Genomic DNA, 18,118 nt, shown 5'->3' with positions numbered 1-18,118 from the left:
GGCCCCATAACAAATGAGAATGACATCTAGTTACAAAGGATGGGGAGATGGTGAAGGTATTGAATTTATTCTTCTCCTCAGTCTTCACGAGGGAATCGAGGGGCTTCAGTAACCAAAACTGCAGTGTTTACCCTCATGTCACATCACAGGAAGCACCTCCGTGGTTCACAGAGGACAGAATTAAAATTAGACTTGAGAAACTTAACATTAATAAATCACCGGGACCAGATGGCTTGCACCCGAGGATACTTGGGGAACTCAGTCAAGTAATTGCCAGACCATTGTTCCTAATTTTTTTACTGACAGCGACTGGAATGGTACCAGCTGATTGGAAAAAAGCCAATGTAGCACCAATATTTAAAAAGGGCTCAAAATACATACCTGGGAATTACAGACCAGTTATCCCAACATCAATAGTATGTAAACTCTTGTAGAGGATAAGGGACTATACATAAGATTTTAGTAATGAGAACGGTATCATTAGCCGTAATCAGCATAGATTCATGAAGAATTGTTCTTGCCAAACCAATCTAACCTTCTATGGAGGAGAGTTGCCATCTAGATAAAGGAAGGCCCTTGGACGTGGTGTATCTGGATTTTGCAAAAGCATTTGAACAGTTCCCCATAAACATTTACAATATAAGGTCTGTTGGCATGGACCATAGGGCGAGTACACGGATTGAAAACTGGCTACAAGGGTGAGTTCAGAGGGTGGTGATAAATGGGGAGTACTCGGAATGGTCAGGGGTGGGTAGTGGGGTTCCCCAGGGATCTGTGCTGGGATCAATCCTATTTAATTTGTTCAGAAATTACCTGGAGGATGGGGTAAACAGTTCAATCTCTGTATCGGTGGACGATGCTAAGCAGGGAAATAACTTTGCAGGATGTGGAAACCTTGCAAAAAGATCTGAACACATTGACAAATGAGGTTCAATGTAGAAAAATGTAAAATAATGCATTTGGGTGGCAAAAATATGAAGGTAATCTATACATTGGGGGGGGGGGGGGGGGGGGAACCTCTGGGGGAATCTAGGATGGAAAAGGACTTGGGGGTCCTAGCAGAGGATAGGCTCAGCAATGGCATGCAATGCCAAGCTGCTAACAAAGCAAACAGAATATTGGCATGCATTAAAAAAAGGGATTCAACTCCAGAGATGGAACGATAAATTCTCCCGCTCTACAAGACTCTGGTCCGGCCGCACCTAGACTATGCTGTCTAGTTCTGGGCACCAGTCCTCAGGAAGGATGTAGTGGAAATGGAGCGAGTACAAAGAAGGGCAACAAAGCTAATAAAAGGTCTGGAGGATATTAGTTATGAGGAAAGGTTGCGAGCACTGAACATCCTCTCTGGAGAAGAGACGCCTGAAAGGGGATATAATTTCAATATACAAATACCATACTTGTGACCAACAATAGGGATAAAACTTTTTTGCAGAAGGGAGTTTAACACTTGTGGCCACTCATTAAAAGAAAAGAGGTTTAACAATAAATTACGTAGAGGGTTCTTTACTGTAAGAGCGGCAAGGATGTGGAATTCCTTCCACAGACGGTGGTCTCAGCAGCGAGCATCGATAGTTTCAAGAAAGATAAGCACCTGAATGATCGCAACATACAGGGATATACTGCAATACTGACATATAATCACATACATGGGTTGGACTTGACTTTTTTCAACCTCACCTACTATGTAACTATGCAGCTATAGCGTCGGCACAAGGTGGTTAAAGAGCACCTGTCATTTAAGATCCAACATGGCAGTGCCCGTTAGCAGGCCTGCTGCCACGTCCGTCACCTTGTGTCACTGCCGCATCACCAGCGGTCCCATTAAAGTGAATGAGACTGACTGTAAGTCAACAGCAATTCAGAGGAGGAGCTGCTGCGGGGAAAAAAAACAGTTGCTCTTTAAAAACCGATTTAAATCAAGCCTTTTTACTAGTGATTTAGATTGACTTGATTTAAATCAAATACACCCAGGCTGAATAAGAGTTCAGGAGTGAGTCCAGGGAAATACAGATTTCCATGCTGACAGAATTTTTAGTAAGCGTGTTCTCGAGTGGAATTGGGCAAAAAGGTACTGCCACATAGGAGGCAACCATTAGACTCAGAACCATCATGGCAAATCTCAGTGTGGGATTTCTCTTGGAGCTCTTAGTGAAATAACTTTTTGGAAAACAAACATTTGCTTGGGATGTATTCAGGATCAGAATGTGTAGATAGGCATCTTGGATGTCCACAGATGTGTTTCCCTTGTCTTAAAGAGGCACTTACTGACCTTGCAGATTCAAAATTTGAAAAAGAGTTTGAGGGATTTTTAAGTCCAGGATAGGACAAACACCACAGTTGAGCCTTGGTACTATGAGCAGATGTAGAATCTTTTGAACCTGTCCTGGTACAATAACGCCCTGAGACAAGAGGTGGTTCAGGGCATTTTACAAATCTGGCTATCCACCAGTATCTCAGTAAAGAGAAGTCACCTACCAATGCTTTCACATATGGTTTTTGTTAGCACCCTTGTGAGAGCAAAGAGAAAAAAAAAAAAAAAAAAAAAAGACGAAAAAAGGCACGTTTTTTTTCTAAACTGCTTGCTGCCCACCGCTAAACGGCGGTGGGGCGATGCAGCTCTCATTCGTGATCGCGCTGTGTGCAGCTCTTAAACCATGCGATTGGCTGTGTCAAATCACAGCCGGTCACATGTAAACAAAAAAGTGCCGGTAATTGGCTCTCCTCGCCTCACACTGACAGTGTGAGGAGAGGAGAGATGATCAGTGACATCTCCTCACAGGGGGACATCTAGGGATGTAAACAGGGCACTGATCATAAGTGCCCTGATTAAAATAAAGTGGCACAAAACAATGCCCATCAATGCCAGCATATAGTGCCCACCACTGTCCACAAGTGCCACCAATCAGTGCCGCACACCAGTGCTGCTTGTTTGGGAACAGTGTAGCATGACCACGCAATTGTCATTCAAAGTGCAACAGCACTGAAAAAAGGCATGGGCAGGAAGGGGGTGTAAGTGCCTGGTAGGCAAGTGGTTAAAGCACACAGAAAGTGTGTAGCATAGGGCACAAATGTGAATGTAAACATCACTTCTGACACATGTGAGGTATTGTCATGAACGTCTAAGAGCAATAATATAAGAGCCATACAGAATTCATAGTTACGGCAAATTTAAATTGATAAGAGCAATTTCTATGCAAGGGAACCCCCTTACAACCCCCTCTGAGACTAGCACCCCCCCCACCCCTCCATTCCCTAGCTCTCCCTCTGTCTTATCTCACCAACTCTTCTGTTATCTTTATTGCCATTGATTTGTATGTGTTTTTTTCTCTCCTTTCCCTCAGGTGTTTTTTTTTGTGTTTTGTTTTTACATTCTGCTTAAAAATTTGTAAATCAGTACTGCTTGGACCTTGAAGGGGACATACCCCGAAAGCTTGTCCTGAAAAATTGTATGTTTGTGCAAATAAAAAAAGTATTACGGACAGTACTCAATTTTCTCTGCAAGGGAAAATAGGTCCATCACCAATTGCAAAAAAACAGAGGACACACGGGTTATAGGTTAACCACAGGGAGGGTTGAAGTGACTATACCTTGGTGTCTCACCCTCTGTCCACCATTTACCTCTCTCCACAAGTCTCCCCCCAGAAGCTCTCTCACTTCTGTTACCCCTTTCTTTACACACTATCTGCACCCTTACTTGGGTTACTTTCCTTTTTTTCTCATTGTCCCCCCCATATAGTTTTATCATGAACAACAAAGATCTTCGGCCAGGAAGACCCCTCGTCACAACAGATGACAGTTGTCAACCCTTATAATACTTACGTTGCTAATGGGAGTCAAGCTATGGGTGACGGCCATTGAGCTGACTCATTATCCTTGACTTAAAGCGGGAGTCCGCGTTTTTTTTTTTTTTTAAAGTCAGCAGCTACAAATACTGCAGCTGCTGACTTTTACTACCTGTCCAGCGCGCCCGCGATGTCGGCACCCGAAGCCGATCTCTAGATCGACACTCGAGTGCTGCGGCCGCCATCTTGGGTATGGGAATCAGGAAATGGAGCCTTTCGGCTTCATTTCCCGGTTCCCTACTGCGCATGCGCGAGCCGCGCAATGAGGACGGTCCCCGCTGCCTCTGGGATCTGTGTGTTTCCCAGCAGGCAGCGGGGCACTTGCGGAAGGGGGCGGGCACTTGCGGAAAGGGGCGTAATGTACGCCCCTTTCCGCAGAGAGCTAGCCCGGAAGTGGGTGCAGTTACCTGGATTATCCAGGTAACTGCACCCCCCTCCCCCCTGAAAGGTGCCAATTGTGGCGCCGGAGGGGGGGGAGGAATCCGATGAGCGGAAGGTCCATTTTAGGGTGGACCTCCGCTTTAACGGTAGTCACCAAGTTGGAATTCTTATGTTATTTGTGAAAATTACATTTTCAACCCTAAAATCTAGAGATCTCTGGTTTTGCAATCTCAGAATACACAGATATCAACTTCACTGCTTAAAACTTCACTCATTATATACACTGCATGCTACCCCTTTATGAACACAAACTGGTCTTACCATAGCAAACCCAACATCCGCTTTCTTCAAGGCAGGTCCATCATTGGTCCCATCACCAGTTACTGCTACCACTTGTCTCTGTTCACAGATTGTGCTGTCAATAATACCTGTAGTGAAAAGGTTAAAAATTAGCGGCAAAAAATAAATACAAAAACTGCTCACTGGCAGTCACCTGTTCAGCAAGTTTAAGGTGCCCAATGGGTGGGCATTACCACCGACTAACTAAAAAAGCTATTTGACATAAGGACTGCAACAGTAGAAACCATTTAATATGCTGCAATGTTCAATGTACAATGCCGCAATGTACACAGGCTTTCCAGCCTGAAAGAGGGAGAGTGTGTGTCATGTCTGAGGCAGATTGGCCACTCTCTGCTCCCTTCCTTGTGCCCCTATTGGCAAGAAGAGAGAAGCCAAGAACAGGAGCCAATCAGAGGAAGCTACTTAAAAGGAGCCAATGACAAAGACTTTATCCACAGCAGGAACATTTGCAAAGGATCCTGGGATGTATAGTCTTCATCTAAAAACTCCCCCTCATAGCCTTGTATGGCGGCACAAACTACAGAGACCAGGATGCACTAGGAGAAAAAGGAACCAAGGACTCCATCTTGCTTATCTGAGGGGATTCAGGCAACAAGAGGTGAAGGAAGAGATCATACCTGAGTGAGAGATTCGGTCTCTCATGATATCACTGCACGACTTAGGCCTCCACCGGGACAGGCAGCCTGAGAGGGGGAGACCCCAGGTGCACATCCAGGCACACCTGCACCAACAGTGAAGCGTTCCAGTGTGAGGTGACCTGTCAGGTCACCAGGAAAGCCTACTGTTCCATGATGTTTGTTTGGACCTTGATTGCAGGGTTTGGAGAGAAGGCTTTTGCCCATTTGCAGGAAACTAACACTGAACCACAGAAGACTTTAAATGGACACTGTATCCAGGCATCATTGCTGTTAGTCATCTTGCTGACACTTTTAGTACCACAGGGCTAAAGGATAAGGCCATTTATTTCCAAGGACACTGTACACAGACATCAGCCCTTTCACCTTGCTGAGAAACATCCTGCCTTCTTCAGTTGATAATCCGGGCAAATTGTGTTTGGCCCTGCTATTCAGGAATTTAAGTGCACCACCATAAGTGGCTAGCTGAAGACACAGTTTTATCTGTTCTTCAAAAGGACTGAAGCTACTAGTGCCATACAGACCCATACACACATATTCAGGGCTGTGTATATGTGTAGTGGGTGTGTGGGACAAAGCATCTAGGAAGTTAAGTCATTACATGTTGATCTGAATAGTGTTTGAAGTTGTGCCTGTAGTATCAGGGGACAGAAAAGAGGCCTGAAACAAAGAGGGTCATTCCACTGCTCGCCTCCTGCCTGGACTCAGAGCCAACCTGAGTAAAGGTAACCAGTCTGGTATGGATTGTCATATTGTGACTTGTCATGCACGCATGCCTCTGTTTTTGGGCGACCTTCTCGACCTTCTAACAGTATTTCTCTCGCAGGCAGCAAACCAATTGACTATACAAATCATATATAAAATTGTTCCGTGTATGGCCCTTATAAAATATAGTATATACATAGCGATATATAAATTCTATAAACGTGAGCACAATTTAAGGTTTTAATGGTTAACATTTTAAAAGAACACACAATAAGATTGCTTTTTTACATTCCATGTGTTTCTGCCACTAAGCATTTGTTAAATTGATTATAAACCATTTCTATGGTCTGAATTAGGATTTAAAGTTTAACTTGCAATATGACCTTAACAATTTGAGGTGCACCTGATATGGGGAGTGTGTCCTTTTAAAAAGGGTAGATGGATCACGCAAGGTGTGATGGACACATGAAGATTTTTTTAGAAGGTGGCAGACACTGATATTGATGCGATACGATTTGTATAATGTTGCTTTTATGCGGCCATTGGCTGATCGGGAGTCGGTTGGCTGCCGTTTTCCAGAAAGCAGATCTGGCTTCTGTTGGACAGACCGACCTACACACAGGCAGAATGTAGGCCGTGTTTTTTTTTTTTTTTTATAACCAGCAAATGTCTCCCGACATTCCTCTCCTTAACCAATCATCATGTCTTTGTAATGTGTGAGTAAACCAGAGTGGGGATAGACCGATGTTGTTTCGGTGCCGATACTGATTTCGGTCACCTTTCAGGCCAATATTGTATACATTTAAATTTCTACACCGTCCTTTTAGATTTTTTTTTATCACTGTTCTTGCTGTCACAAGGAATGTAAACATCCCTATTGACAGTAATAGGCAGTGACAGGTACTCTATATGGAGGGATTGGGGAGTCTATAAAACCCCAAACCCCTCCTCTGCACTTGAAAGTATTCAAATCATCAAGAGCTGCATTTCATGCTTCCGGGTTATTAGATCCGAGACCGGAACAATGCATCGGCTTTGTTTGGCTCTTCAGAGCCGCGGTGGGGGGGGGTGTGGATGACAACACACACCCCCTCCCGCTGATTGTAATAACAGCCGACCTGCATTGGTTGTTGCTACAATACAACTGACCATCTACTCTAAGGAACGGTACCTGCATCACCCCGGTAAAACCCCTTAAAGACAGATCGGTAATATTGGGTATGTTTGCGACCGATGCTGCAAAAAAGTGAATATCGGCTGTACCGATAAGAGTAAGCGAAAAAAGAAATCCATGTAAGCCAGGGAGAACATGCCAACTCCATGCAGATCGTGTCCTGGCTGGGATTTAAACCAAGCAACCGAAAAGTACTAACCACTAGTAATACTAGCGTAAAATCCCAGAACCTTAGAGTCCAACCTAAATAGCCACAAAGTGTGTACCTAAACACAAAATCAAACACAGACAACTATTCTCAGGCCCCTTTCACACATGCGGATCCATTTACTGATTCAGCTTGCTCAGTAGGGATCAATCTGTTGATCCCCGCTGAGCCAGCAGACAGGTCCATCTCCGCTCACAGTGCAAAGATGGACCTGGTCAGATCTCCGCTCTCCTCTATGGAGAGATCGGATGAAAAACTGATCGCCTGCATGTTTTCATCCAAACCGCCAGACAGATGGAAAATAGGACCACCAATCCGTCTGGATTTAGCAAAGCGGATGTCAGCGGATATGGCAACGCTGACATACGTCACTCCATAGAGATGCATGGAGCGTCCTGAAAAAACTGAGAGGCGGACCTGAACCGTCCGCATGTGTGAAAGGGGCCCAAGAGCATATTGATTACCCTTTATTTTTTGGTTGTTTGCAATTCTCACCTTAAACAGGAGGAAGTAAGAAAACAAACAACAAGACTACCTCTTCTGAGGTTTATCCCACCTCTGTATTGCTGCTCTTTTGTTCACACAAGATAGTACAGTTTTTCCTGTACTTCCATGCCAGTGTTGCCCATCTGTTCATTCTCTTAGAATGAAAGGCATTCTGAGACGGGGAGAGAATAGGGTGAATGAACATCAGTAACATTGGGCAGTAGCTCTCCCTCATTTTTTTTTTTTTCCTTGAGTAAGGACAGTGAAAGCTATACTATCATGCAGGAACAAAAGTAGGATTTTTACTGTAGAGCAGCGATCTGGAGGTAGGATAAACTTCAGTAGTTTAATTTTCAAAGAAAAAAAAAAAACTATTGACGTTTTTGAAAAAGTCAAATAAAAGATCAGATAAGAAGAGGATACCTTGTAACAACATGAGAAAGCAGAAATAATACATTCTTACCTTTTACCAATGTATGCTTATCAGTTGGAGATGATCTAGCAAGAACACGAAGCTTAGGCCAAATTTTATCTATTCGTTCTTGTTCAATCTGTCAACCGAAAACAGTATTAGGAGATTTGTACAAAACAACAGAAAGAAAATGAGGAAAGAAAGGCTATTTACTTCTCCTTTTTCATTTCGTATTCGTCTATTGAATTCTTTGCCTTCTATACAAAGGAAGTCCTCCCCAGGGTGAAGAATTCCACATTTTGTGGCAATAGCACGAGCGGTGTTAATGTTGTCCCCTGTTACCATTCGGACTGTAATACCAGCTCGTTGACATTTTCTTATTGCGTCTGGCACCTTGGATACAGAAGATAAAACCATACTCAAGTACATGATATAAAATAGCATAAACTGTCAAGCACCTAAAGTATCATCACATAAGCCCAAGCATAGCTCTTCATAGCTTTGGGTGGCATACCATTAAAATATTTCTGTAAATTCGAGTCAAGCACCTAGATTTATCATTTAACGGCAAACTTCAAATTGGACAAGAGACAAATGTACAAGCAAAGTTCAACAGCATCATATTAATTTAAGCATGTTGATTTAGTTCTGACAAGATCCCGTGGCTCACACTACTTTTTAAATTCCTCTGCTAAACTCGACATTAGAATATCTTAACCCATTGGCAAAACCGTGATGACGACAGACACCGCCTGACTTTTAGACAATTCTAGAACAAGCTAAAAGACACTGCTAAAAAACAAAGTAAGAGTTGTTGTAAGAATTGTAACAGATGAATCATTTAACATTAGAAAATGTAATATTTTAAGTTTGGACTACTATAAAATTTATATTTATAGAGTACTTTCAGACCAAGTCTTACTGCAGCCAAAATATTTCTGCTCTACAGCGCAAAGACTTAAATTGTCAGGTGTTTTTTTTTTTTTTTTTTTTTTTTGAGTCTGACATTATTAATAAAGTCAACAGTTCTAAGCCTTCCAACTTCCGCTAAAAAGGGTTTTTTCGTTCTCACTGGAGAGATTTCCCATGAATTTATATCCTGACAAGGTGTTGGGTACTCTCCCCAAATGGGACACAGTGCAATAAAAATCTGATAAAATCTAATCCTAAATCTAGTTTTGGCTGGAATTGACCTGCAACACCCAGGGCTTTTTATTCTGCAGTGACTACAGACTTGAAGATTTAAGATTGTGCTCAAATCTATTTTAAAATGTAAATGAATTGTTTATTTTATTGCCAATCACATCTACTTGGAAGCTATCCATTTTCAAATACACTGCTTTTTTTTCTTTTCACTGACCTCTGGTCTTACTGGGTCTTCAATGCCTACAACAGCAATACAGGTGAGCCCAGTAAGGATATCGTTTTCATTTTCCCAGTCAGGCTCATGTTCCTCAGCAGGAAAGTCTCTATAAGCCATACATATGGTTCTCAGGCCCTCAGATGCCATTGGTTCAATCACTCTTTTAGCCATATCATCCCTATCCCTTGGTCTGAAAATTTTGGCTTCACCATCAGCACAAAGAATTTTGAAGCACCTGCAAAAGAGAAAATGCAAAATAAGCAAAAACACTACAATAAGAATAAAAGCAAATCAGTCTAAAGCCCGGTTCACACTGATCCAAATCGGATGGCACCCGAAAGGAATAGATTCACAGGTCATCTAAAAAAACAAAAAACAAAAAAAAAACCCACGGTTTTCTATGAACGTCGTTCACATCGATGAGGTACGATTGTGATCCAGTTAAAAAAAGGGTCCTGTGGGAATTTAGTGCCGGTGCAGTGCAAATTTAATCTCCAGCTATGCCCAGTCCCCTCAAAAAAATCACATTAAATTTGCATCTGTCAAAACATAAATTCGAACTGCATTGGTATGAACCAAGCCTAAAGAAACTATGCTATTAACCACTTGCTTACTGGGCACTTAAACCCCCCTCCTGCCCAGACCAATTTTCAGCTTTCAGCGCTGATGCACTTTGAATGACAATTGCGCGGTCATATAACACTGTACCCAAATGAAATTTTTATCATTTTTTCCCACAAATAGAGCTTTCTTTTGGTGGTATTTAATTACAGCTGGGAGTTTTATTTTTTGCTAAACAAAAAAAGATGCAAAATAAAAATAAAAAATCATGTTTCATAGTTTGTTATAAAATTTTGCAAACAGGTCATTTTTCTCCTTCATTGAAATGCGCTGAGGCGGCGGCACCGGTGGGCACAGATAAGGCGGCATCAATAGGTACCACTGATAGATGGGACTGATAGGTGGCACGGATGGGCACTGGTAGAGGACACTGATGGGCACGGATATGTGGCACTGGGGTGCAGCACTATGGAGGCAGATTGTGGGCACTGATAGGTAGCACTGTGCGCACTTTAATACTTGGGTGGCACTGGCAGGGGGAAGGTGGGCACTGATGAGCTGGCTGTGATCGGGACTGAAGTCCCTCTCACGGCCGCCGGTGATGGGCTTTTTTTCTCCTCGCGCTGTCAGCGCGAGGAGGAAAAATAGCCTACTACCGGCTCGGTTGTGTCACATGATCAGCTGTCATTGGCTGACAGCTGATCACGTGGTAAGGGGTCGGGATCGACCTCTTGCTCCGATCCATGATCAGGCGAGTCTCACTCGCTGATCACAGAGCGCGTGCGCCCCTCGGAGCGCGCAGGCCACTCGTGCACGGGACGACATCAATAGACGTCGTCCCGGCAAGGCAGGTCCGCGCTGTAGTCATTCGGCTATAGCGCGGACCTCTAGTGGTTAAAATAAATAAAGACAGAAAAAACGCAACATGAAAAAAAAAAAAAACCCTCATAACAGCGTTTTTGTGCCATCTTTTAGCTGCAGTTAGAAGCTTCCAGCTTTTTTTTTGCTAGGAGATGGCTCCCAAAAAAATAAATAAAAATAAGTTTTCTGCTGCTAGAAGCTGCAGTTTAAAACATGCTTCTACACTAAAATAGTGTGCATGGACACACGATAACACCATTCGCTTCTAGAAGCAGAAGGGGAAAAAAAAAAGAAAAATAAAGCAAGCAACCCCTGAAATACAAACAAACATTCACAACAATTAGTAGGAAGCGTAAAGGCCCTTGTTTTATACGACTTCAGCACATATGCAGCCACAGGACATCAATAGTCTCACACAACTCTGGAGTGATTTTGTTCCAGTCTCTTCCACAGTTCGGTGACAGTTGTTGGTTTCTTGGCCATAACTTTGTTGCCAAGGATTTTCCGGGGGGGGTGTGCATGAAAATTGCTGGATGATCTCACACCAGTTAGATTGTCTTTAATTTTCCCTTCAGAAATTAGCATGTGCTGGAGGCAATGTGGTACCAAAGGTAATATCAAAACATACTTTGGGACTGCAAGAGCATACATAGCTTTGGAATGCAGTTTTCAAACAAATTTTTTCTCTAACTGGCTTCTTTGTCAGACCAAACCCTCAACTGGCCCTTCTCAACCTTACCATAAAGGCAATACCAACCCAATTTAGGAGTATGATAACTCATATCCTCAAAGCAGCTTGACTAACAATTACTGCTAAATGGAAGTCTACTCTAAACCCTAACATCAGGGAAGTTACTCAAAGAGTAAAGTTACAACATTCCTATGATAAAGGTATTTCGCCACTCAAACAAACGATTCAAACCTTTAATGAACAATGGTTACCCCTTGGGTATCCAAGTTTCCTGACACTTTGTAAACTCAACAGTGGTTAATCTCTTACCAAAGTAGATTGAAGCACATTTCTCCTATGGTGCAGTTTTTCCTTTTCTTCTCTTTTCATTTTTTACTTCTCTCCAGGTTACGCCTTCATTTCTATATAACTCCTGCGGCAGAAAACATCCCCCAAACCATGACGCTTCCCCCTTTCACTGACTTTACACACTTTGGGTTCAGTCTTCCCCCAGTTTTACAATTAACATAATGTTTCCCATTGGACCCAAATAAATTAAACTTGCTTTCATTGCTAAAGTGAACTTTGGACCACTTTTCTGTCCACACATGCTCCTCAGCAAAGGTTTGTCTAGCCTTGAGAGGTTTGGTCACTGCAGAGTGGGCTTTCGGTCCAAATTCTCTTAAACAGCGAGACACTGTATGATGAGATAGATCCTTACTCTGTTCAATTGCAGCTGCAGAGTTTAAACGATTGCCCATTGAGTTTTCCACATTATCCTGTCCGCTCTTGTATTTGCCTTTCGTGGACAACCAGCCTTCTTAGGGGACTTGAATGAGTGTGTGACGTTGTAAAGATGCATTATTCTAGAAATCACTGATTTGGAATGACAACCTCTTCCCTTGCTATGGCTGAAAGAGTCATCCCTTTGGCCTTCATCTGCCAGAGGGGTTCAGTCACTTTAGAATGGCTCACCATCTTGCAAAATCAGTGAAAACTGGAAAATTAGGCTGCCAGTTAAATAGGGTTTGTCAGAGAATTAAAAAAAAAAAAAAAAAAAAATAGCAGAAAGTGCCAGATTAACACCAATAACTGGGAGGTATCTGAAAGTGTTCTCCAATTTTGATCAATGTTCTTTTTCAAATCTCATTGAAGTTTTTTATTCCGTGCTTTAAAATATATGCCTCATGAAATATGCTTAACACTGCTCTTATACTCCTGTTTAGAACATTTCAAAAAGGACAAAGTGGTGACCTTGAAAATTAGGAAATTGTAGGTTGTTCTTTAATTTTGATCTCCATTGTATATACCTATAATATTAATCTGATTAGCGATGTTATACTTTTACTTACAATTATGCAACTTGTCATGAGGTTAGAAACCTGCAGTAAACTATGCTTCACCTGTGTCATATTCCATTCTTACAAACTCACATGAAAGATGAAAGGATTAAATGCAGCCCCAACCCCCTCCCCCAGATTTCCCAACAGCATGCATCTCAGTGGAACTTTCCTTTTAAGGCGAAAATTTAATTTCTTCTGGTCCAGAGGCTTTATATATAAGCTCACCAGCCACTTTTTAGGTACATTTGTTAAATTGTCAATCACATGGCAGCAACTGCATGCATTTAGTCAACTAGACTTGGTGAAGAGGACTTGATGAAATACAACCTTCCTGCGGAGGAAGGGGATTTAAAGGACTTTGAACATGGCATGGTTGTTGGTGTCAGACGGACTGGTCTGCATTTCAAAAACTGGGATTTTCACCCCATTTAGAATTTACAGAGCATGATCCAAAAAAGAATATCCAGTGAGCGACAGTTGTGTGGATGAAGATCCCTTGTTGACGTTAGAGGAGAATGGGCAGACAGTAGCTCAAATAACCACTCGTTACAAACAAGGAATGCAGAATACCATTTCTGAATGTGCAAATCGAATCTTGAAGCAGATAGGCAACAGCAGAAGACCACACTGGGGGGCCACTCTTTTCAACGAATAGGAAATGGAGGCTACAATTCGCTACGATCGGGAGATTCAAGCAGCCTTCAATAGGAGACACATCCCAGTCCTTGACAGATGAGGAAGAACTCAAAGATTTAAAGAACACAAGACATTTTTAAACTTCTTAATATTAAATGGGATGCATCTTTTCTTGAAAAACGTATGTCAAGAACAAAATTATTTCAAGAGGTCTAGGGGACAAAATAGTCCCCGCAGAAGACCTCCACATTGAGGGATTTCTCACAAAATGGAAGAAACTTTGTATTAACCATGGAATGGCATTGATAGAACTCATTGTGTAAGAGGAAAACAAAACAGATGGAGGAACTGGATAATCAGATAGAAGTACATACAAAGGGTTTTGAACCCTTTAAAAGAATCAGAGGACCTTAAGTATAATGAGATCCTGAAGAAAAGAAATAAAACCTAAATGACTAGGAAACCGGGAGATCTTTAATTTGACCACGAGACTAGAGGTCGGCCGATATTGGGCCTTTAAGAAATCGGCATTGGCCGATTATTATGAAAATTCTGCCGATTAACACTGACCACACCGTGCCCCATCAACCCACAAGTTTTCCTCCACCCTTCTCCACACTCCAATGGCAGAGCGCCGCTAGACAGAGCTGCTGAGTGTGAAACTGAAATGTAACTGAATGCAGAGAGAACCTGTCAAAATTCAGCATTGATATCAGGGGTGGGCGGGACCCGGGATGGGCAGGACCCAGCATCTATCAAACAAGACAATTTGATAGTATTCGGGCGGGAGGCTAAGTGTATGCGGCTCTGCTCCCTTTCTTAAGCAGCCCAATCATTGGCTGGGGTTTGGTAGCTGCTGGGGCCCGCCCACACCCGACACCACTGAATTTTGACTGCTGGTCTCACAGTTACACTATTGGCCCAGTATGAAAACTAGGGGTGCTGAAATTAATCGCTGCACCGATGCATCGCGTTTCGGGTGTCCCCAATGCGGCACCGATGCATGCGACAGTATTAATCGATTACCGTGACGTCATTGCCCCGCCCCTCCCGACACAGCGCTCCGAGTGTATCCCATGTTTAAAATGCTCTCCGGCTCACTTTCAGCTCTCCTCACGTCAGCGGAGAATTCTCAGGCGGGCGGGGCTGAGAATTCCTGCCAACATCAGGAGACGTGAGCCTTGAGAGCAGAGAGGTGGGCAATGTCAGGACACAGTAGGGAGGGACTAATGAGGGAACTTGAGATACCCATTGGCAGAGGAGCTGCTGCCTACTCAGCCAATGGGTGCACAGGGCGGCCTGTCCATCACATTCTTTGTACCGTGATCTTCCTCTGCTGGGCTCTGCCATAGATTATGTCCTCAGTCAGAGCCTGGCAGAGAAGTGATCAGAGGAAGTTTTCTTTTGTGAAATGTCTGAGCTATCACTGCACTGGCATCCCCAGCATCCCTTTAGATGAGAAAAAGCAACAGACAAGAAAAGTGAGAGGGGGAGGATTCTTCTACAGAATTCCATATGGATCAAGCAGCCAGGTAAGGCCTCTTTCACACGGGGCGGATCAGTAATGATCCGCCCCGTGATGATCCACTCGCTCAGCGGGGATCGCTCCGTTGTCCCCGCTGAGCCGGCTGCGGACAGGGCGGTCTCAGCACACTGTGCGGGGACCGCCCCGTCAGCTCTCCGCTCTCCACTATGGGGATCGGATGCGCACGGACCGTGTGTCCGTGTTCATCCGATCCGCTCTGCAGACGGATAGAAAAATAGGATTTTCCTCCGTCTGCAGAATCGGACTGTTGCGGAGGAAATCGGGTGTCTGCGGATGTTCATCCGCAGACACCCGCTATCCCATAGGGATGAATGTATGCCCGTATTTCATCCGCAAACGGATGGATGAAATACGGACATATCATCCGCATGTGTGAAAGGGGCCTTAGGAGCACCAGTGTCCCCCTCCCCCACTGACGGGCAGTGCCTCCAAACTGCCCCATTGGGCACGAGGACCCCTATCTCTCCCCACTAAGCCCCCAGGAACCCTCCCATCTCTCCCCACTAAGCCCCCCCATCTCTCCCCACTAAGCCCCCCCCCCATCTCTCCCACTAAGCCCCCCCCCCATCTCTCCCACTAAGCCCCCCCCCCATCTCTCCCACTAAGCCCCCCCCATCTCTCCCACTAAGCCCCCCCATCTCTCCCACTAAGCCCCCCCATCTCTCCCACTAAGCCCCCCCATCTCTCCCACTAAGCTCCCCCATCTCTCCCACTAAGCCCCCCCATCTCTCCCCACTAAGCACCAGGACCCCCCTAATTAAGCACCAGTGATCCCTTTGGTCCTCCTTGAAAAAAATGGGGATATTTGTTACAGCAAAAAGCAAAAAATAGTGTTTTTTTCAAAAGTGTTGCTTTTTTGTTTATAGCGCAAAAAATAAAAACCACAGGAGATGGTCAAATACCACCAAAAGAAAGCTCTTTTTGTGGGGGGAAAAAGATCAAAAAGGACGTTGATTTTGTTTGGGTACAATGCCGCACGACTGCACAATTGTCAGTTAAACAGTGCCGAACCGCAAAAAATGGCCTGGTCATTCAGCAGCCAAATCTTCCAGGGCTGAAGTGGTTAAACCCTTACAAACCACTTTGACCTACAGGTAAGCCTAGATTAAGGCTTACCTGTAGGTCCCCTAAGCTGCAGATATGCCGCGAGTGTCGGCTCCCATGCCCATGCGCCGGAGCAGTGAGACCCACCAAGAAGATGGACGCACGGAACTACAGGGGACAGTGGTGACTTCGCTGGCTCCTGTGTCAGGTAAGTGACACATAATGAACTACTATGCGATGCATAATAGTCCATTATGCTTTACCTTTGCAGGGAATCAAAGAGGAAGTAAACCCATCAGGGTTTACTTCCTCTTTAAGGGAGTGAGGTTATTTTTAATTCAAAGTTCCAGTAAATCTCTTTATTAAAAGAGAGCAGCTACGAAAAAAATGTATCTTAATAAAAAGTCACTCACCTGTCCCACAATCCAGCGACGTGACCACCCAAACCCTCCATTCTCTCCCGAGCCTGTCCACGGGGCTGGCAATACTACTGTGGGCATCCGGCTGTGACAGCTTGCAGCTTCACAGCTGGGTGAGCATGTCTCACTGCGCTGTCCTGAATGGCCGGGCAATCTTTTGGGACCTGTGATGTGGCCCAGAAGATTGCAGGGTGGAAGGGCCACCTAGGCGGCCCAAGCAGAAATGGGAGTTCGTCAGTAATCGTGATGCATCGTGGAATCAAATCGTTGACCAGATAATGGCAATCAAATCGAATCGTGAGAACAGTGAAGATGCGCACCTCTCAGGCCGCGTACACACGGGCGGACTATCCGTCCAACTAAGTCCGTCAGACAATCCGACAGACAGTCCGTCCTACTTTTGAATGAACGGACTTGACCACACACGATGAACAGACAGTCCGCTGAAAGCTTGCGCGATGACGTGTACAGCACGTACGACGGGACTAGAAATACGACGTCCAATACACTGCAATGCAACCTTCGGCCGTGTAAATCCTTTCTGAGCATGCGCCATACTTAGTCCGTCCAACTTGCCTACTCACGAGCGGACTGTCCGCTGAAACCAAGTTTGGACGGACAATATTACGGAAATTCCGAAAGACTTAGTCCGCCAGACTGTCCGCTGAAAAAGTCCGCTGAAGCCCATACACGAGCGGATTGTCCACCAAGTCCGTCAGACAGTCCGCCCGTGTGTACGCGGCCTAATGAAAACTGCCAATGCCAAAAAAAAAAAAAAAAAAAAAAACAGCATTTGCAGAGAAAGAAAAACCCATATCGGTCGACCTCTATATGAGACAGGGAAGGAGCCTGTTCCTTGACATGGTACAGAGGGCTCTAAAAAGAATAAATTGGAATAAAGGTACCCCTGATAATTTGACAGCAGATGAACGAGAAGCATTACTGGACCTAAAATAAGCGACACACGATTAAAAAGGAGTGAAGGGGGGGGGGGGGGTGAGGGAGGATGTGGTACTACTAAAAAAGGATTATTAGGAGGAAGGAGACAGTTGGGTGATAACACAGTTGAAGTATAACCCATTTGCCATGTTGGTTATTGTCAAGGGCAAGAGTCTATCGCCAATTCAACTATTTTAAAGTTACACAGACTTTAATGTCCCAACCTTCTAAGTCATAACCAAAAGCCATAAATGTTTGGATAAACCACCTGGAAGATCTATAGTCTCAGCAGTATGGGGCCCTTTAGAGAATAGGAAGGTACCTAGACATCCTTTTGAAGGAGATGGTAGTTCAATTGAGGACATATGTACAGGACACTCATGACATTTTACAGAAAATCAAGTGACTGAAAATAGAGGGAGACGACAGGCGAGAATGGATGTAGAGTCTTTGTACACGATGATCCCACATGAGTGTGGATTGCAAGCAGTGCCTTTTTTTTCTGGAGCACAATTACCCAGAGATGGGTC

At 44.1% G+C, this 18,118-nt stretch overlaps 1 protein-coding gene across 9 annotated transcripts in view; it reads right to left on the bottom strand.

Annotated features, from left to right (window-relative positions):
• ATP2B1 (ATPase plasma membrane Ca2+ transporting 1) overlaps positions 1 to 18,118 on the bottom strand; it is a 275,438-nt gene that overhangs the window by 90,001 nt on the left and 167,319 nt on the right. For all 9 annotated transcript variants that reach the window (XM_077471059.1, XM_077471058.1, XM_077471064.1 and 6 more), the window contains exons 12-15: positions 9,567 to 9,804; positions 8,420 to 8,599; positions 8,258 to 8,345; positions 4,548 to 4,654 (exon numbers count right to left, since the gene is read on the bottom strand). In XM_077471059.1, the coding sequence (XP_077327185.1) occupies positions 4,548 to 4,654; positions 8,258 to 8,345; positions 8,420 to 8,599; positions 9,567 to 9,804 (613 nt within the window). The remainder of the gene's footprint in view (positions 1 to 4,547; positions 4,655 to 8,257; positions 8,346 to 8,419; positions 8,600 to 9,566; positions 9,805 to 18,118) is intronic.

This window comes from Lithobates pipiens, unplaced genomic scaffold, assembly GCF_037356315.1.
Source record: "Lithobates pipiens isolate NorthernLeopardFrog02 unplaced genomic scaffold, aLitPip1_a1.2 Scaffold_8, whole genome shotgun sequence".
In the NCBI taxonomy this organism is placed as follows: Eukaryota; Metazoa; Chordata; class Amphibia; order Anura; family Ranidae; genus Lithobates; species Lithobates pipiens.
This window is presented reverse-complemented; position numbering and strand designations above follow the sequence as displayed.